The 20,423-nt window shown below is 64.5% G+C and overlaps 2 protein-coding genes across 2 annotated transcripts; one reads left to right on the plus strand and one right to left on the minus strand.

The window, feature by feature from the left end:
* The first annotated feature begins 315 nt into the window (after window positions 1–315).
* Window positions 316–10,018, plus strand: CHLRE_04g228850v5 (uncharacterized protein). The gene is made up of 7 exons (XM_043062066.1): window positions 316–5,543; window positions 5,738–5,917; window positions 6,277–6,456; window positions 6,685–6,798; window positions 7,085–7,195; window positions 7,460–8,082; window positions 8,352–10,018. Exons 1-7 carry the CDS (start codon window positions 642–644, stop codon window positions 8,500–8,502), a joined length of 6,261 nt encoding a protein of 2,086 aa, XP_042925418.1. The 5' UTR covers window positions 316–641; the 3' UTR covers window positions 8,503–10,018.
* Window positions 10,019–10,847: 829 nt separating this feature from the next.
* On the minus strand, window positions 10,848–18,965 carry CHLRE_04g228900v5 (uncharacterized protein). The gene is made up of 12 exons (XM_043062067.1): window positions 18,738–18,965; window positions 16,893–16,990; window positions 16,505–16,565; window positions 16,198–16,266; window positions 15,903–15,986; window positions 15,554–15,601; window positions 15,184–15,251; window positions 14,685–14,724; window positions 14,142–14,255; window positions 13,709–13,773; window positions 13,139–13,194; window positions 10,848–11,651 (listed from the first exon to the last, which is right to left on the minus strand). Exons 1-12 carry the CDS (start codon window positions 18,864–18,866, stop codon window positions 11,629–11,631), a joined length of 855 nt encoding a protein of 284 aa, XP_042925419.1. The 5' UTR covers window positions 18,867–18,965; the 3' UTR covers window positions 10,848–11,628.
* Between the last annotated feature and the right edge of the window lie 1,458 nt (window positions 18,966–20,423).

Consider the following 20,423-nt stretch of genomic DNA (forward strand, 5'->3'; position numbering starts at 1 on the left):
AGGCGCAAACTCAACACATTGCTTCGGCGTGTGGGGACGCCGCGTTGGCGAGAGCTCCCAGGCTCCCGGTGGGGCTTCGTGCGGAAGCAGGGGTGCGGGGGGCCGTTCGTCCAAGCCCCGCTGCCCCCTGCAAGCCTTCCCCTTTCCCCGAAGCTTTCCCCTGGCATCGTGGGCACATCCAGGGTGGCTAACCGTGACAAGGCTTTGCAGCAATCAGCCAGCAGGCCTGCCATGAGAGGAGGATCAGATGTGGCCAGGTCACCCTGGATGTGCATTACCCACTTAATGACGACTGCCCTGGCATTACCTAACCTGCGGTTCACAGGCGTACGATGAAGTTCCACAGGCGACGTCGCGCTACGTGTTTCTGATTGTTTACGTATAAAACTACTGCGCGTTTATGCCTGCAAACTTGTGGTTGGTACATATGCTCTTTGGCAGCTGAAACGACGCACACCGGCAAGCAAACGCCTCTCTCAATCTTTTGCACATGGGTATTTGACGGTAATCATGTTGATGTATTCTAGCAAACTAAGGAGGATGGAAGAGAGCTCGCAGTGAGGAAGGAGCATGGAACTCTAGGTGCCAAACAGCAAGAATCCCGCGCCGGGCCGCTGACCACGCTAGCAGTAGCAGGCATTATGGAAGAGAGGAAAGCTGGCGTCGGGGAAAGGCTTGCCCGGTTGTTCGGCAGGTCGGCATCTCCAGGCCCCAATTCTGGCACCGCCTCAAAGAAGCCGAAGGCCTTGCCTTCACCGACTGCGCAGTCACCACCCAGCCCCACGGGAGGTATCGGGTTTTCCTGGAATGCGCTCGGCGGCGAACCTTCGGGCAAGCCCCTCCTCCTCGGTCGGCGACCAGGGAAGTCCGCAAACGGGTCGCCAACGGCAACCTCCGGTCCCGCGCCCAGCGCGGCCGAGCTGGCGGAAGCTCGGCGACGGCGAACACGCATGAAGATGCGCCAGATGGGTCTGCTCGACTGCAGCGTCGCAACCAAGGACGGCGAAATGTTCAGTGACCCGCGCGCGCCACGCATGTCCGCACCCTCGCTGCAACTTGACAGCGACGGATGCGTACCGCCAACCGCACTGGCTACCACAGTCACAAGTGGTATGCTCGTACAGGGTGGGGCGGCGGCGCCGCCGCCGTATCGCGCGTCAGTTGGCGGCAGCAGGCAGGAGCTGATGGCAGCGGCGGCGGCGTCCGGCGCGCCCTCGCGCTTTCGCGCCGGTGACGGCAGCGGCGCCGGGTACAGCGGCGGCTCAATGTACGGAGCTGCCGTACCGCTGCCGCATCTGGCGTCCGTACTTGCCGCCACGCCTGGCGGCGGCGGCGGCTGCCCCGGCGCACCCCCAGCCTCCCCCAGTGCTGCTGCCGGCTACTACTCCCAGTCCCACGCCTACGCCGCCTGTTCCTCCCCAGTAGGCAGCTACTGGCCCCCAGCCTCCACGTCCGCCGCCAGCAGCGGCTATGGCGGTTACAGCGGTTACGGCGGCTACTCTGATGGCGGCGGCAGCGTGTTTGGCGGCGTTGGCGGCATCTCCCCTAGGGGCTCCTTCACTGGTGGCTACGCCGCAGCCCCCAGCAGCCCAGCAGCAGCGCTATGCCACCCGGCCGGCGGCATGGCACGCGCCTCTCCCGCCGCTGCAGCGCCGCTGCAACAGCCGCCGCAGCAGCCGCTACAGCCGCTGCATTCACACCCACACCTCATCAACTGGCACCGGAGCTCGTCGGGGCTACGGCAGCAGGTGCAGCAGGCGGCGGCCGCGGCGGCGGCACCTGTGGCGGCAGTAGCAGGGCCGTCGTCGTCATCAGGGCATGTCTACTGCGGCAGTAGCAGCATTTTCTCCTCCACCTCCTCCACGCCCCGAGCCGCCTCTGGGGTGCTGCCGCCGCTGCCGGAGGCAGCGGAAGCCACTGGTGAAGAGTCAGGCGAGGCTATAGCAGCGGCGGCGACGGCGGCGGCTGTAGCGGCGCACCTTAGTGGGCTTGAAGCAGGGTACTGCGGCGATGCGGCAGCAGCGCCGCAGCCGCCGCCACCGTCTTTGCCTGCCTCTGTTTCTCTGCGGCCGTTTCGGTCGCAGCCGCAGCCGCCGCAGGTTCAGCTTCAGCTACAGCCGCAGACGTCTGGTCCGGCGCCGCCGGCGGCGCCACCGCCGTCGCCGTCCTGGCGGCGGCAGCTCAGCTCGGGTTGCTGTGGCCGCGGCGGCGGCGGCGGCGGTGGCGGCGGGCTGCCGTCGCCGTCGGCGGCGGCAGGGTCAATGCCGCGGTCCATCAGCGGCCTGAACGCGGGCACTGCACAGCAGGTGGCGGCGGCGGCAGCCCCTGAGACGCGTGCGGTTTCATCGCCGCGGGTTCGAGGCGCGTGCTTGTCGTGTGACGGCGGCTTTGTCGCCTGCTGCAGCTGCTGCGGTGGCGGCGGCGCCTCGCCTTGGGGGGTGCTGGAAGCGCCCCGGACTCCGCCAGGGCTTTACGGCAGCAGCCCTGCCAGTCCGTACCAAGGCGCCAGCGTCAGCGGTGCCGCCGCCGCGACGCAGGCGCAGTCGGGGCCGCTGCCCCAGCTACTGCCGCCGGCGTCGCCTCTGGGCGCCAGTGGCCGCTGGAGCTTGAATGGCGGCGGCGGCGGCGGGGCGGGCGCGGCCATCGCTTTTGGGCCTGCACACACCGGCACCTTACACCGCCCCCAGCAGCACCAGCAGCACCAGCAGCAGCACCACTCCCAACCAAATCACCAGCATCACATCGCAAGCGGCCCGACGCCGCTGCTGCAGCCGCCACAGCAGACGTCACAGCTACTGCCGCCGCCCTTCACGGCAGCTGTGACAGCCGGATATCGCTTGAGCTGGTCGGGGCTGTCAAACGTGCCAGAGGCCCCGTGCGAGGAGGAGGCGGCGGCCACGGCGGCCGCGGCGGAGGAACGCAAGCGAGCTGGCGGCGCCGCCGCCGCTGTGTTGCCGCCGCTGCCTATCCGGCGGTCCACAACGACGCCACTGCCGATCCTGGCTGCTGCTACTGCCGGGCCGTCCGCCGTAGACGGCGGCGGAGCCGATGGCAGGCTGCCCCGCCCGGGCACTGCTACAGCCGCAGCTACAGCTGGTGCTATGGGCGCGCCGGGAGGAGCGGCGGCGGCGGCGGCGGGCTCGGTCCATTTCGGCGGCAGCTGCAGTTTGCGCCGCTCGACGGAGGAGGCGCCAGGAGCGGGAGGCGGCGGCGGGCCGACTTTTGGCGGTGCACTGGAGGAGTGGGAGGGGGAGGATGTGTACGTGTCCCATCCAACGCTCAGCAACCTGCTGCAGCCGCCCTCCCCGCCCGCCCCCGTGCCGGCGCATGCGCCGCCACCACACCAGTTCCTCCAGCCTCCCCAGTCGCCGCAGCATCAGCAGCAGCGGCGCCCGCCGCACCGCATCCCACTGCTGCAGCCGCACCTGCTGCCGGTGCTACAGCCTGCGCATCCCCTGGCGCTTCCCGCGCCCATGCTACAGCCGCCGCAGCCACTGCCGTGGCCGCCGACGCCTGCCCTCAGCCGCCATGATCTGCTACAGCCGCAGCAGGAGCAGGAGCAGCTACAGCCGCAGCCGCAGCAGCAGCCGCAGCCGCAGCCGCAGCCACAGCCGCAGCCGCAGGACCAAGTACAGGAGCTGCTACTGCAGGAGCAGCAGGAGGCGGGGTGGCGCGTCTGGACCAACCAGCTCGCGCTCACACCTTCCTTGGACGCAGACACTGCTGCTGCTGCTACTGCCGCTGCTGCCGCTGGGGCTGATCAGGCTGGTGAACATGCAAAGGACGGGAGCAGCGGCGCCGGTGCCGGTGGCGGCGAGTCTAGTGCTGGTGGTGGTGCTGCGGCGCAGGAGGTTGAGGACGGCTTCTGGACAGCCTCTGCGCCTGCACCTGCATCGGTGTCAGTTGCTGCAGATACTTCCACTGCTACGACGTCCAGCGGCGAGCCGGACCCGCAGCAGCAGCCGCAGCCGGACCCGCAGCCGCCGCCGCAGCAGCAGCAGCAGCAGCCGCAGCAGCCGCGTGTGCTCCTCACTACCGCGACCCTGTCTGCGGGCATGGGAACAGGAGGCGGCGGCGGCGACGTTGGCGGCGCGGAGCCGGCTCCGGAGGATGGCTCGGAGAGCGAGGCCGAGGAAGCTGCGGCGGCGGAGCGTGCGGCTTCCGCCGCCAGGGCTGCGGCGGCGGTGCTGGGGCTGGGGCATTTGGAATCCGCGGGCCCTGTTTCCTCCTTCGGGGGCCCGAAGGGATCCGTGTCTGCTGCTGCCGCGGCGGAGCAGGCCGTGGCGGCGGTGGGTATGCTACAGCCGCAGCCGCCGCTGCCGCTGTCGCCGTTGCCTGCCTCCGCCACCAGCAGCCGGCCGCAGCTACTGCTGCAAATCCCAATGGCTCCGGTTCAGTTGGACAGCAGCCAAGGCGCCGACGCGCCGCCGCCTACCTGCACGGATGCTACAGCTGCCGCAGCCGCGGCCGCGGGATCTGGATTCGGCGCCAGCGTTTCGCCGTTTGAGGCGGTTATGATGGCGTTCCACCGCGAAAGCCGAAGCTGGCGGGCCGGCAGTAGCACACGTACCAGCCGCAGCGGCACTGCTGGCGGTGGCGGTGGTGGCAGTAGCATCGTCAGCAGGGGTGGCTTGCCGCGCACGAGCGGGTCTTTCCATGCGTCCCGCCGGCGGCGGTGCGACTCCATTGCGTCTGTGCGCCACACGGCAGCGGCGGCGCCGCCCCGCCCGCCGCACCTGCTGTTGCTGGAGCTGCACAACCAGCAGGCGAGGGCGTGGGCGCTGCAGGCCGCTGCGGCGGCGGCCGTGGCGGCGGCGGAGCAGGAGGAGGAGTACCTGCTGGAGCAGGAGGAAGCGAGGGCGCGGGAGCAGGAGGAAGAGAGGGAGCGGGAGGATAGGCTGCAGGAAGAGCAGCAACAGCAGCAGCAGGAGGAGGAGGGACAGGAGGAGGAAGACGAGGATGGGCAGCTAGGCGGCAGCAATGGGGGCCACGAGGAGGACGCGCAATGTCACCGTGGCTTACACGGCTCGGCGCCACCCCAAAACACACACTCGCTGCAGCCGCCACATGTGCAGCCGCCACCTCCCGCAGCGTTGGCGGCCGGCCCGCAGCCGCCTGCGTCGCCTCGGTCGCCTGCCTCCCGGTCGCAGTCTCGGTCGCAGCAGGAGCGACACCTGGTGCACGGCGCACACAGCACCGGTCGGGGCAAGTCCCTAAAGGAGGCTTGCTTTGGGCTGGAGGCCGAGGCGGGCCGTGCTGAGCATGACACGCCGGCAGTAGCACCAGCGGCGGCGGCGGCGGATGGCAGTAGCACGGCCGCATCCGCGCCAGATGCTGTCGGCGACCGCGGCAATAGCGGCAACAGCCGGCGTTCGCAGCTACTGCCGCAGCCGTCGCAGTCGCAGGTGCTGCTACAGCCGCCGCAGCTGCTGACGGCGCCGCCGGGGGTGCTGCCAGCTGGCATGGCCCGGGCTGTGTGGAAGCTGGATGACTACGACATCCGGCCCGCCTTCTACCGCGGGGATGCCTCCTCCTTGCACAAGGCAAGCACCGGTGTTGTGATATGCAAGTTGCGTAGCCTAGTTCCAAGGGTTTGGGTTTTTGAGAGGACTGCGTGCTTTGCTTGACCTGTGGAAGGCAATCAGTTCATCTGGGTCATGGTTTATTTGGAATTGGGTTGCCATCCCCTTCCGTTGGAATGACGAAACCACGCCCCTCTTTGCGCCGCATGCCACAGGCCACGTGTCTGGTGTCGGGCTGCCGTGTGGTGCTCAAGGCGTACGACATGCTGCATGTGGCGGGCGCCCTGCCGCCCGACCTGGCGGCGGCGTGGCGGGCGCAGCTGGGGCGGGAGGTGGCACTGCACGTGGCGGCGGCGGGGCACCCCTCCGTCATAAAGCTGTACGGGGCTTTCCAGGTCCGTAGAAGTGGCAGTTGTGGTGGAGCTGCGGCGCAGCAGCAGGGGGGGAGCCAGGCCGCTGGCGGCAACCGTGGGCTCGGGATAGTTTCGGTTGTTGGGTGTGTGTCTGCGGCGTGTTGAAGCGTTCCTTGCGCACGTCATCGCACCCATCATTAAGACAACAGCGCACCCACCAGCGCCCCCGGCCGCAGCCTGCACACGCCGTTCGTGTCCTGAATCCCCAACTAAGCAACCACGCAAAAGCAAAAAACCCTGCCGCCGCCCTCACATTTCAACCACCACATTCTTGCCAGTCGCTACCTCATCGCCACTTTTCACCAATCCCATCTGATCCCATCTGTCTCATCACCCCGCAGGAGGAGGGGCTGCTGGTGCTGGTGCTGGAGCGGGCAGACGGAGGCGACCTCTTCACACGCCACCGCGCGCTGCCTGGGTGCCGCATGCCCGAGCTCGAGGCCGCCACTGCAGTGCTGGCGCCGCTGCTGCGGGCGCTGGCTTTCCTGCACGGCCGCGGCACTGTACACCGGGACATCAAGGTGCGCGGCCACCGTAGTACTTGGGCTGGGGGCTGGGGCTTATGTATCTGCCGTGCTGCCCTCCCAATCTTCACAGTATGCGCACGCACGCACACAAGCACACACTAAACATACACACACACACACACACACACACACGCACACACTAAACATACACACACACACACACACACACGCACACACTAAACATACACACACACACACACACACACACACACGCACGCACAGCCCGAGAACCTGCTCCTGGACGCCAAGGGCGCGCTAAAGCTGACGGATTTTGGCGCCGCCATCAGCGCGCGGGAGGAGCGGCCCGTGACCCGCACCGGCACAGCAGAGTACATGGCAAGTAGGGGCTGGGCTGGGGTGTGGGGGTGTGGGTGCGGGTGTGTGGGAATGGGGGTGGGTGGGGGTGGGGGTGGGGGTGGGGGTGGGGGTGGGGGTGGGGGTTAGAATGATGGGCTGGGCTGCAGAGCTTCTGGGTGCTTGAATGGCGGGATGGGCGGTTGAGGGGCAGGGCTGCCGCCGAGGCCTGAGGCCGCCACGTGCGGGGCAGAAGGGACAGGACTGCGCGCGTGCGTGACGACCCCATCCCCCATTCGCCGCTTTGCCAACTCGCTCCTCCCCTCAGGCTCCGGAGGTCACGCTCTGCCTGCGCAAGGACGAGGCGGCGGCTGCGGCGGCTGCGGCGGCGGCGGCGGGTCAGGCCATGCCTGCTGTCGCCGGGTACGGCTTCCAGGTGGTGAGTTGGCGGGTCGGGGCGGTGGGCGGGGCGGGGCGGGGCGGGGCGGGGCGGGGCGGGGCAGGGCAGGGCGGGGCAGGGCAGGGCAGTGCGGGGCAGGGCGGGGCGGGGGCGGGGCGGGGCGGGGCGGGCAGTAGCGGGATGCCTGGGTGCAATGGGGCGGGGCGGATGGCGGGAGGTCTACCGGACGTTTTGCGTATCTGTACTGCCTTGCGTTGATCTCTCTGTGTCCTTCTCCGCCCACCCGCGGGTCCCGCCCGTCAGGACATCTGGTCCGTCGGCGTCCTGGCCTACGAGCTGCTCGTGGGCTGTCCTCCCACCGCCCGCACCCCCACCCGCACCCGCACCCCCGGCGGCAGTAGCAGGCGCTCGCCCCGCCACCCCGCCGCTGGCGCTGCTGCTAGTGGCCTCGGAGGCATTAGCAACTACCGCGCCGGCAGTAGCAGCGTCAGCAGCAAGGGAGGCGTCAGTGTTGCCAGTGCCAGCGGCAGGAGCAGGAACGTGTCTTTCGCCTCGTCTTCGGCTGCGGCGGCTGCGGCGGCTGTTGCGGCGGCGGCGACGGCGGCGGCGGTTGAGGAGCTCCCGCTTGGGCTCTTTGCAGCACGCCACATGGTGGCAGTAGCGATGAGCGCGAAGGAGGGTGCTGGTGTTGCTGCTTCTGCTGCAGATGCCGGCGGCGATGCAAGGAGCCGGCGCCGAACTGTCAGCGGCAGTAGCAGGGGCAGCGGCACTAGCAGTAGCAGTAGCGGCAGTGAGGACAGCGGTGGCGAGGATGCTGCGGGCGCGGAGACGGCGAGCGCCGCTGCTGGCACGGTTGCGGCCGCCGCCACTGGTGACAGGCGGCACAGGCGCAACAGCCGGCTTCCCATCCACTTCCCGTCGCATGTGTGAGTGGGTGATGTCCAGTCATACACGGGGTGTGTTAAAGAGCACAAGGAAAACATTGCGCACACGGTGTGTGCATGTGTGTGTGCCCTTTATCCTGCCGTGGCCTCTGTCTGTCTGTTCTCGCAGCATAGCACGGGTGGCACGCGTCTTGGTGTGCTCTGGCAAGGGGCAACACATTTGTGTGTCACCCGTACCGTGTCTGTGGAGGCGCCCGACCCAGTATTTGGTCCGCGGCTAACCCCATGCCAACCCCATACCCACACGCCAGGTCGCACCCCGCTCGCGCCTTCATCCGCGCCGCCCTCGCGCCCGGGCCCGCCGACCGCCCCACCGCCGCGCAGCTGCTGCAGCACCCCTGGCTGCGGGCAGCAGCCGCGGCGGTAGTAGCCGCCGGCGGCAGGAGCAGCAGGAGGCTGTAGCAGCCATCGGAGGCTGTAGCAGCCATCGGAGGCTGTAGCAGCCAGTGGCGGCTGTAGCAGCCAGTGGAGGCTGTTGGCAATGCAGTTGACAGATTGCAGGTGGCATTTGTTGGCGTCTATCGTGTGGACGGCGTCAGGGCAGTAGTAATGGAACTGGTGGGTGGAGTTCGTGACCGCTGCGGGGTGGCCGCGGAGATGCCGTGGGCCAACTGGTTGAAAGCTTTTGATGTACCTCAATGAAGCCGGGTTGACAAAGCTTACGTTTAATTTATGTCCCTATTCTCTCGCAAAGCGAGTGAGTACATGACAATGCGTTCCACGACGGCGTTAAGCTATGCATTATGTGGATGGCGCGCAACGGAATGAACATGTAGAGCGTGAATAGGCCCTGGTGTGAACGGGTGCCATAACAGCCATAAGATAAAAATGCAAATAGCCGATATGCCCTGAAGCTAATGCCGACTCCTTTTTGCGTTTGGTTATCCATGTTTCACTGTGGGTTGCCTCTGAACCAACGAGGTGTGGGATTGGACCTGCGGGGCCCACATGTCGACAGAAGGAGGTCCAGGGGAAGCCCTCTCCGGACCGAGTCCGAGTCCGGGCCTCGTGTGTGTGTGTGTGTGTGTGTGTGTGTGTGTGTGTGTGTGTGTGTGTGTGTGTGTGTGTGTGTGTGTGTGTGTGTGTGTGTGTGTGTGTGTGTTAAAGAGCACAAGGAAAACGCACGTGTGTGTGTGTGTGTGTGTGTGTGTGTGTGTGTGTGTGTGTGTGTGTGTCAGCGTGTGCCGGGAATTGTACACATCAGCATCCGAGCCGCACGGAGTGACCGGGTGTGGCTGCCTCGAACCCCTGGTGCGCTGTTTCTCGGGCTGGGCCTGGGTGGTGCGGCATCTGACTGATCCAAGGGGTGCGGATTGCGGAGGGACGCTGTGGCACGCTTAGGCGTAAACAATACTTATATAATTAGATATAATGACGCGACTTGCGAACGGACAGTTTGAGCAGTTTGGATCGAGCTGTCGGCGAGTGCGGCACCACGAGTGTTTGCGTGTTGAGTGCTTGGCGACGGCCACTTGGAACCCATGCGTAGCAAGCCTCGACCTCTGCGACGTGTTCAACGGCCTTGTCCATTGTCAACGACTATGACGAAGCCGAGTTGCCACGTAGCAGTCAGGCTGGTGCACGTCACTGGGCCCTGTGTGTGTCTGGTTTGGAGCTGACTGGGCCCCGATGCGTCACCAAGGGCCACCGCCAGGGGTAGCCACGTCTGCCCTGAAGTTCAGACCATAAGGAGTTGTGGATGGAAGAGTTGCTACGTGGCCACTGTCGTACATGCAGCCGCCGGGGGAGTATATAGGCGACCGGCCAGTTAGTTTAGAGTAACCCGTGCCCGCGGCAGAGCCCTTCTCTCCCGGCCTTTCGGTAATCAAGGTTGAGGCCAGGCGGTAAGCCCACCCTGCGGCGGTAAGCCCTGAGCTCTCGTCAAGATCAAGACTCTGCCCTGTAACCCTCAAGATCTCCCTGGACCCTACTTCCCTGTGTATCCCCGAGCCTCCCTGGCTCTCTGTCCTGCGTGGACCTGTTTCCCCCCAAGCCTCCCCGGCTTCAAAACCCGCAGCTGCATGCTTGCTCTAAGCACGGCCCTCCCCAGTTCTCCAGCCCAAGTCACAGCCCCAGCTCTCCAGCTCAAGCCACGACCCTGGTTCCCTTCTGCCTGGATCACGTCTCAAGCTTCCCGACTCAACTGCTAAGCTACAGCCCCAAGTCCCCGTAACCTTCCGCCTGTTCCGCATCTCAATAATCCCGTCTTCCGCTCAAGAGCCTACAATCCGGTCAAGTTCCCTTCCCCTAGGGCTAGTGGTCAAAGCACTCAGGGCGTCGCCATACACTCTGGGTGTGCCGCCAGAACGCTACCCAACCGATCCTAGGGCCGCCCGTCCCCCTGTCTGGCATTGCACTTGTAGTCACGCGAAAATTTCAAGTTGCATGTATTCAGGGGGTGCGCGTGGCTATCACAACGCCAAGACGCGAAGAGGATGAGAGATATGCTGTCACGGCTAGCGGGCAATCATGGAGATCACGAGGAGCGCGCACGTAGCATGCATGTGCATTTCAGCACTAGGTCAGGGCTGCAGCGCGTGTTGCCGTGGCACTGATGGCTGCGTGGTAGTGGTAACGGACCTAGATGTCTGGGCCCGTCGGCCGGCGCTGTGGCGCTCACGGCATCTGGTCAGCTGGTGTGATACTGGGATGGGACAGAGCAAGGGGCGGGTTGTCGTAGTCCGGTGTCATCTGGTGCCATCTGCAGCTTCATTGCAAACATGACTGCGATGGGGGCAGTCTTTTCCATTCCAATCCTTTCCCACAACGCAAAGGTATGGCGCCAACGGCGGCGCCATGTCTGACTGGGAGGCTGCCATCAGCCAAAGCATGCAGCTCTCCGGGCCCACAGGCACCATGAAGGCGTGTGACGGCCACCTCACAATCCTCACATAAATCGCCCGCACGCCTCCAAGGCTACGACAGCCGCCGCTGCAGGCCACAGCCGCCCCGCCCCGCCCCGCCACACACACACGCTCCCTGCTTGGGAGTTGGGCGGGCTTTCGTTTTCTTTATCACAATCCCTGCTGCCGCTGCCGCCCTCGCCACCGGTACCACTTCCCTGCTGCGGCACTGGCACTCCTGCACTCCTGCCCGCTTCATCGGACGGGTTGCTGCTCAGGCCACAGGGGCCGCCGCCGCAGTGCGCCGCCGTGTCCCCCTCCTGCCTGTCCTCATTGCTGTCGTGCTCCACTCACACGGCACTCTGGCCCTACCATCCCTGCTTCCACCTCCACCACCACCACCACCTACCTCTCCACGCTTCATCCTCCCCCATCCCCGCGCCTGCTTCACCTTCACCTAAGCTCCTACTGTCCCCCTGCCGCCCCCATCCCCTGCCCTCCCATCCCCTTGCCCCCCACCCCCTACCGCTCCGGCCCCTGCTACTGCCCCCCAGCCGCTCCCCCTGCTCCGCCCCTGCGCGCCTGCTTCTCCAGGTAGCGCTCCCAGCGGTTGTGGTCCAGCGCTGCCAGACTGTCCAGGTGCGCGATGGCAGCCAGGTAGTGTGTGAGGCCAACTAGCTCGCGGTCACTGCCGCGCGTCAGGTGGGCCTGGTGGTGGGTGAGGAGTGTGGCGCGGTGGGGGTGTTGTAGATGTCAGCCGAACAGCCTGATTCGAACCCAATGCGAATCGAACCCAATGCATAAGTGCGAGGAGGCGTGCGGGCGATGATGGTGGTGGTGGTGGTGCGTTGGGGGTGGGTGGGTGGGTGAGAGGGGGGATTACTTATGATAATTTAAGTAGTGAAGGGGGAGGCGGAGGAAGGGAGGGGGGGACAGATCGGCAGCATGCACACTGCACACGCATGCACACACATGCACGCGCATGCACACACATGCACGCGCGTGCGTACACATGCGCCCGCATACGCTCGCGTCGCATGCCCCCCGTCCGCCGTGTTTCCTTCCCCTCGTGCCCGACTGCGCGCGCGCACACACACACACACACACATCTGTTTTCCTTGTGCTCTTTAACACACACACACGCACATCTGATTTGCGCCATAACCTGTACTGACTTTGGGCCCACCCTCCCCATGCCGCCGCCCCGCGGGATCGACGTCCCCATAAGCTGTGCGTGTACTTGGACCTGGTGCTACATGGCCGCATGAGGGGAGTACCTAGCGTGTGCCGCCTCCGTCGCACCATGGAGTGGGGAGCGGTTTTTTTCCCCCGCCAGCCTGGTGCTGACACCCCATTTGCATTTGCCGTCATGCATGCGCCCATGCCGTCCCCCGCCTGTTTATTTGCTCGTGGTCGCCCACCCTCCGTCTCTTTCCCAAATCGCGCAACCCCTAGTATAGTTAATTGGGCTGGGACTGGGCTGCGTGTTTGCTCTTGCTCGTCGCGCGCCGCCGCGCTAACATGTTCCGTCGCTCTTGTTCATGACACTCCCCTGCTGCCGCCCTGTGCTCTGTTGTTTTCTTATTCGCTCGTAGGTGAGAATTTCATCGAGGATTGGGCGGGAGCTTGGACTTAGCGGCCAGGAGTAGCGACGCGGAGCTAGGAATCGTAGGAGTGCCTGGGCCTCACGGTACCGTGAGCACATGCATGGGTTTGCGCCCTTGAGAGCGTGTGGACACGAATCCCCCCTCGAGGTTAGAGTAGCGGGGGTTGCGCGATTTCCGGTTGGTAAGACCGGCGGCTCACCGCAGCAGGTATGCGAGGTAACTTCAGGTAACATCCGTAAACCGTCGCTTTGCTGCATCGCATACACTGTCTTTGCGCAACGTTTTCCTTGTGCTCTTTAACACACACACACACACACACACACACACACACACACACACATGCACACATGCACACATGCACACATGGACGCATACAGGTGCATCGCGGGGTCAGGCCAAATGGTCGCCCGTGGGGTGAAAGGCTTATCGCGGGTAAGTGTGACTACCTGGGTCACGACAGCCACGCGACGCTCGGTAAGTAAGCAAATCCGGCGTCGTCTGGGCGGGCTTTCGTTTCGTTTTTTCAACACACACACACACACACACACACACACACACACACACACACACGCAAACACGCGCGCCTACCTTGCGGAAGGGCCGGATCACCAGTGCCTTGCTGCGGGTTCATTATGTAGTTGCGCCTGCACGTGCATACAGGGGTGCAGGGGTGGGGTGGGAGGGAGGGTTGTAATAACAAGCCCAAACTAAACCGAACCCGATGTAAAGAGCTAGAGGGAGAGCGTGGCCTATGCTTTGGCACCAGAGTGGCACTCGACAGTGGTCCCCAGGGGGAGGGAGGGCGGGAGGGGGGGGCGCGGGGGCGTGAGCTGTGCCAGGCGCGGAGCCACAGGGCATGAGCCTTCCCACAGCGCATTGCCCCGAGTCCCGCGGCGTAGCCACACACACTCCCCACTGCAGCGCCGCACACCGCCTCGTTGAGCGCCAGAGCCCCACACCGTCCTCAAACACCTGCCCCCGGCCCCTGTCCCCACCCTGCTTCCCTGCTACCCTGGTCCCCTCTGCCTGTGTGGCTTGGTCTGTTTTGGTTTAGTCTGGGCTGGAATTTACAACCCCTACCCCCTCCTTCCTCACTCGCCCCCATCCTCTACCCCCCCACTTTCCTCCCTTCCCCCACTTTCCTCCCCCCCCACCCACTTGAGGTCATCCAGCATGATGGTGTTATCGGGCGTGTACTGCCCCGGGAACTTCTCCCACACAAACTGCGGGGGAGCGCGTGCGGGCGTTGCAAAGGTTTGTACAGAGAAGTGTAGCGAGGGGGAGAGGGGGGGAACTCGCTGTGATGCACACTAGCGGCGACGGGCCACACAAACTCCTCAAGTGCGCATGCATCGGGCACAGCCACCGGCCCCGCAGTGGGACAAACTCGTTGGGCTCGGGCAGTTGCAGCACCCAAACACACACACGCCGCGCCCCCTCCCATAAGTATCATCGCTTGCAACTAACGCCTCTGCCTGTGCCCCACCCGTTTTTACTTGGTTTGGTTTAGTTTGGGCTGGTACTTACAGCCCCCCCTCCCCTCCCTCCCTCCCTCCCTCCCTCCCTCCTCCTCCCCCCCGGCCCCCCGCACCTGCAGCGGCTTGCAGTCGAACACGCCGTACTTGTCTGTGTGTACGGTGACCATGGCGGTGTGGTCCAGCAGGCAGGTGATGGAGTAGGCGGGGTGGCCAAGCACACCCAGCTCCTGGGGGGTGTGAGGGGAGGAGAGGAGGGAGAGGGTGAGGGAGGGGGAGGGAGGGGGAGGGAGGTAACGAGAGAGGGGACGGGGTAGCCGTTCATGGAGAATGGAGAGAGCAAATTTAAACGTGAGGGAGAGGTTGGGGCGAGCGGGGGGCGTTGTATATACCAGACCCTAACTAGACCAAACCAAGGCAAACTAGCGGCGGGGGGGGAGGAAAGGGGGGAGAAAGCAATGAGACACGAAACAAACAGGACGTGTGGGCGCCACTCACTCCCACCTACATCTCCACCTCATTCCTGCCTGCCCTAAGTTTGGCTTGGCATAACCCCCCCCCCCCCACACACACACAAACACCCTTCGCCTTCGACAAAACTCCCCTCCTCCATCCCCACCTTGCTCCTTCCAACACACCCCACACCTTCCACACCTCACCTTCATCTTGACCTCCACCCACTTCTTGCTGGTGGCAGACCTGCGTACCGGGGGGCCAGGCGGGTTGAGTTCGGGAACAGGAGGCGGTGGAGGACGGCGGCGAGGGGAGGTGGCAGCGCTCAGGCACGTGACAGGCGCACATGTCGTGGAGGTCACAAGGCGCGGCGCATCACTACAAACACGAGCCTCCCCAACCACTTTCCTTCTCCCGTCCCCCTCGCCCTCCACTTCCACTCCCCCGCCCCCACCAGACGAAGATGTCGTGGTGATGTCCAGGCAGGCGGAGGTCAGTGCCCCCCGACACGCGTGTCACATACACACACGTTTGCCCCCTCTCATCCCCACGATCTCCCCTCTTCCCGCCCCTCGCCCCCACCAGATGATGATGTCGTAGTCCAGGTAGGCGGAGGTCAGTGCCCCCCGACACGCGTGTCACATACACACACGTTTCCCCCCTCTCATCCCCACGATCTCCCCTCTTCCCGCCCCTCGCCCCCACCAGATGATGATGTCGTAGTCCAGGTAGGCGGAGGTCAGGAACTCGTGCAGGTAGGGCCGCGCCAGCTCCTGTGGCGGGCGTGTGTGGTGTGTGGGGGGGAGAGGAGAGTGGAGCGGTATGATTGGGCTTAATGATTGGGTGGGATGAAGGAAAGAGTGGGGAGGACTGGTTTAAAAAGGAGCCGTGCGGAGTGGAGGACGGATGCTGCATGGCTATACTGCATTTACTCAGACGCAGAAGAAGGACATGAAAGTAAAAGAACCCTCGGGCGGCAGCAACAGGGCCGGCCGAGCGGGAAGCACGACCACAAACTGCGTGTACGCGAACGCCTCTGGCTCCATGCCCCACACGATTCCCACTTCCAACCCACCTCGGGCCGCTCGGCTGTCGACCCCAGGTCAAAGATGGTGTAGTCAATCTGTCCGTGTGGGGGGTGTGCGTGTGAGGGTGGGCATGGAGTATACCGTGCATGTGTGTGTGTGTTAAAGAGCACAAGGAAAACGTTGCGCATGTGTGTGTGTGTGTGTGTGCGTGTTTGTGTGCGTGTCCGTGTGCGTCGGTATAATATTGTGGCGCCGCCGCCACCACCACCCGCGTCACTGCCACCCAAACCCAACAAGTGCCGCAAAACCGTCCCGGCTCGCCCCCGCCCCCCCCCCCGCCCCGCCCCCGCCCCCCCCCCCCACCCCCCACAAACGCGCACCCGAACCCACACTCACGTCAATGACCAGGCATTTCTTGCCGGGGCGGGGCGGCGCCAGAATCTTCACCTCCACGCTCTTGATGCGGCGCGCCAGCTTCTCCTGTGCGGGGGCAGAGCAGCCGGGGCGCGTGTGGGACTGTGGGTGACTGGTAGCAAGGGCAATAAAGATCCTGATGATGAGGTTACGAGGATATATTATGGCGGGGTTGACACTGCCACGTGCCAGTATAGGCCCCGAAGGTGGCTGGGGGGTGGCAAGCGACCCACCCTCTGCCCCGCCCAGCCCCTTCCACCCACCCACACACGCCCACCTGCACCTCCGGCCGGTCGCGTACGGCGATGTCCGCCATCTGCTCGTCCGCACCAATGTCGAAATCATTCTGCAGGCGAAAGCGTGTAGCAAACCGTGAGGAAAGAACGTGATGCGACCCGCCCTCCTCCCCGTCGTTGTAGCCCGCCAAAGATGCCCCGTCCTCCCAAGCAATCCGCCCCAGTCCAAACCCCTGAGCTCCCACAAACAACCACGAGACAACCAAGGCACGTCACGCTGCTCCCCGCCCGATTGAATCCTTCCGTTCTCCATGAACGGTTATCCCCCGCCTTCCCCCCGTCCCTCACCTGCACCTCGGGGGCGGCCTCCTCCTCCTTCGCCACAGCCTCAATGGCCGCTTCAGGCGTCCTGCGTGCGGCAGTAGGGATGCCAACTTTTTACAATCCCAAGTCGCAAACTGGGGAGTGTTGAATTGCAACACAAACATGAAGAGTGTAGCGTAGTGGGCCTGGGCCGGGTTAGGCAGCTGTGTCCCCGATCCCGATGAGAAGGTCTGGCGACGGCAAGCCTCATGACAGGCGGTCGCTCCCCAGCAAGCACAACGGAGGCATGAAAAACCACACCCTAAAATGCTCACAAACACAAACACGTAAACACACACACACGCACATACACACACGCACATGCACACACCTCACCCCATGATCAACACACGTGTCATACCCTGGGACCCACCCCATCATCATGAGTTTGACATTGGGCTTGATCGCCAGCTCGCCCACCGGCGCCTCGTCACCCGCGGCCTTGCCGTCCTTGGTCTTCAGGCCCAGAATCTGGTGGGGGAGAGGCAGGTGGGGTGAGGTGGGGTGGGCAGTGGGAGATTGGGTTTGGAGGGTACGTCGGGTGGGGCGCAGGAGCCGGGGGCGCAGGGGCGTGAAAGGGCGGCGGCAACAGTGTTCATGTGTGGGTGCGGTGCGGCGTCACGTCGTGCACACGTGCGCGTGGGCCGGTGGCATCCTATAAAGCAGGCAGCTGTGTGGCCCGTGGCATTTAAGCGTGTGGCGACTGACGTGTGTGGCGACTGGTGTGTGTGTGTGTGTGTGTGTGTGTGTGTGTGTGTGTGTGTGTAACAACGGTATACAGTTGTTTATCAGATCACGTGATCGTGTATCCGGACAACCCGTAGTTGCTAGTGCCAGGGGCGCATTAGCACCTTGTTTGTCGCGCATTGGTCTGGCAGCACATGTCTCCCAAGCCTACGCGTAGCGTTAGAGAGTGTGTGTGTGTGTGTGTTAAAAAACGAAACGAAAGCCCGCCCAGACGACGCCGGAGTTACTTACGGATACCTACCAATTTACCGAGCGTCGCGTGGTTGCCGTCACCCAGGTAGTCATACTTACCCGCGATAAGCCTGTAACCCCACGGGCGACCATTCGGCCTGACCCCGCGATGCACCTGTATGCGTCCATGCTCCGCACCCTGGGCGCGCTAAACAACGTTTACCCAGCACGCCTAATTCCCGTATTCCCGCCCGCTGGTCGTAGTCAAGCTCACCTATAAGCATGGGAATGGAAAGGCATTGGGCGGCAGCACAGAAGTGTCACGGACATGTGAAATGGCAGCGGTGGAAGAGGGCGGCGTGCAGCAAGCAAGCTATCTTATGTCCTAACACGCATCCCAAAGCCCACCCACTAACTATGCCCGTGAAAGGGAACGAGTCTGGGGCCGCGCGGCTGCAAATAGCGCCCGACTGCATGGGGTGCATGGCGGGCGGCGGCGGTGTGTGTGTGTGTGTGTGTGTGTGTGTGTGTGTGTGTGTGTGTGTGTGTGTGTGTGTGTGTGTGTGTGTGTGTGTGCGTCGGGTGGGGCGGAACCTCCTCATCAGCACCAGGCCATCAGTTCCCTGCGCAACTTCAGACAGCCACCGCGTCTCTGTCCTGTCACCCTGTACGGCTGCTGTCGTGCTGTTTGCGGTGGCGGGCGCGGCGCCGCGTGCGCCGCCGGCGTGTGCCGCCACGGCGGCGTGGGCGTGTGCGGCCATAGGGGCGGGCGCGTGTCAGCGGCGTGCGTCGCGGCTCGCACCTTGACTCTTCAGCACCAATCCCCCTGCTGCCGTGCGGACTAGCAGACCCGGCGTCCCTTGGCGCCGTCCGGCCGTCCCCACCTGGGGTCCCTTCGCGATACTACTGACTGACACCGGCGCAACACGGGGCACCTGGCACCACTTGGTACCCAGCTTGGAGCCGCAGTCCCGCCACCATCTGCCGCAGCCCAACGCGCTTGGTCGGCGTGTCGCGACCCGTACCAACAAGGCACTGGGAGCCCTGCCCAAGACACATCCCCACTCCCTCCCCGTGCTACTCCCCGTGGCGAAACCGAAAGCCCACATGCCGTGCCCACCGACCTCGCCAGTCCTCCACTCTCTGACGCATTGGAACACGCTTGGCCGGGGCCGGGGCGGCCCGCATCGGCGAGGTACGGGGAGCACCGTGGGGTCCGCCCCTCATGGAAACGGTACCTCGGACCAGTCCCTAGTATGCACGAGCGCCCGTCCCGAGAGCCAGTTTACGATGGCCTCACCTTTTGCCGTTTAGCGAGCACATTCGTCTCGCCCTCCAGCCTGTGCTTCAGGGTCGCGACCGTGTCCGTGGGCTCCAGCGAAATGACAAACTCCTTGCCGCTCCATTTTATGCCGACCTCTACCGACATTCTTCGAAATGCAACCTCGTAAATAAAGAATGGGAGTTATAAATGTCGCTAGTAAACCGTCAACTTTAGCAGGGCTTGGCCTGCTCACAGGTATGCATGAATAAGGAGCTGACGGTATTGCTTTGGCATTCGCTATCATTACAAAGCGTTGCATGTAACCGCGGCTGCTCAAAGTGACGCCGATTGGCGGTCCGCTGCTTGGCGGGAAAACATGCCTGCCTTGTCTTGGACGCCCCTGAGGAACCCTCGCCATACGGGGTTCCTCTGCAATGTCTCTGGTGCGCCTCTTTCGCCATCCCCCTCGGTTCCTACCGCATGTGTTCGCTTTCTGGCGCTCGAGATACACAGGCCTGACGACCCAACACGTCAGCGCCCTCAACACGCCCTCAACACGATCCAACACGCCCTCATGCTCCCCCCCCACACACACCGCACACATCTTGTGCCCTCCGGCCCCTTGCGCATCCCTACGCGTGTTGTAAAGCTCTGATGGGAGTAATCCGTGCAGGTGTGCAGCCAGTCCCACGCCCGGGCCGCGACTGCGGGTGGATATGCAGCGTGTCCGGCGGTGGCTGCCCTTTTCCCGAGCGGCAGTGGGCGGTGCGGGAAGACCGCACGGGTGTAGCTATGTGTGCGTCGGCGGCTCTAGGCTACTTAGAACTGCCTGCACCGCAACAGACAGACACTGCGTCGGGCATCCGTGCCATGACGGCATACACGGCCAGCCGCGGCAGCCCGCGCCAGCCCCGGGCGGGGGGCGCAGTGCAGAAGCTTGCACGCGATCCTCACGCTCTGGGCGCCCTGCCAAGGGGTAGCACCACACAGACACACCGCAGCGTGGCGCACAGACGCAGGGCACCTGCAGGCAGGCGACCGGCGTCCACGGATGAGCTAGCTGCTAGCGCCGAAGATGCGGGAGCTGCGCGGGGCGCCGACCGGCAGCCGTGCCCCTGCCTCGAGCGCCCTGGCAGCGAGCCCGCGGCACCTTGTGGTCGGCCCTGGTAGGCCTGTCCCTTCGTATAATACCGCAGGAGCTGGTCGCGCTCCCGTAGCGCCGCCCCTTGCGCCGCTGCCTTGCCTACAAGTACAGGCATTGAAAATGCTTGAAAAAACGCAAGGCATGGGGCACAAGTACATGCCACCAGCCCACCGCCCACGCGGCCACGCCTGCTCCAAGCTCGCCTGCCACTGCCTCCGCCACCCCGCCACGCCCCCCGAACACGCCACTGCCGAACCGAGACGGCATCCACGCGCACATCAGCACAGTGGCGAGTGGTCCCTGCTATCCTGCATGTCCCTGCTATCCTGCATGTCCCTGCTATCCTGCATGTCCCTGCTATCCTGCCTGGTCCCTGCTATCCTGCTTGGTCCCTGCTATCCTGCTTGGCCTTTGCTATCCTGCATCCCGCATTCCCTCACTCGTACGCCTCTGAAGGGGCCACGTCCGGCTCGCACGCTTGCGACGCCACCCCACCGGTCACGTACGGTCACGCACGGCAGCAACACAACTGCCTTCCAAATCAGCAGCCTGACCAGCCATCCATAGACAGTGCTGGT

Source organism: Chlamydomonas reinhardtii, chromosome 4 (assembly GCF_000002595.2).
Source record: "Chlamydomonas reinhardtii strain CC-503 cw92 mt+ chromosome 4, whole genome shotgun sequence".
NCBI lineage: Eukaryota > Viridiplantae > Chlorophyta > Chlorophyceae > Chlamydomonadales > Chlamydomonadaceae > Chlamydomonas > Chlamydomonas reinhardtii.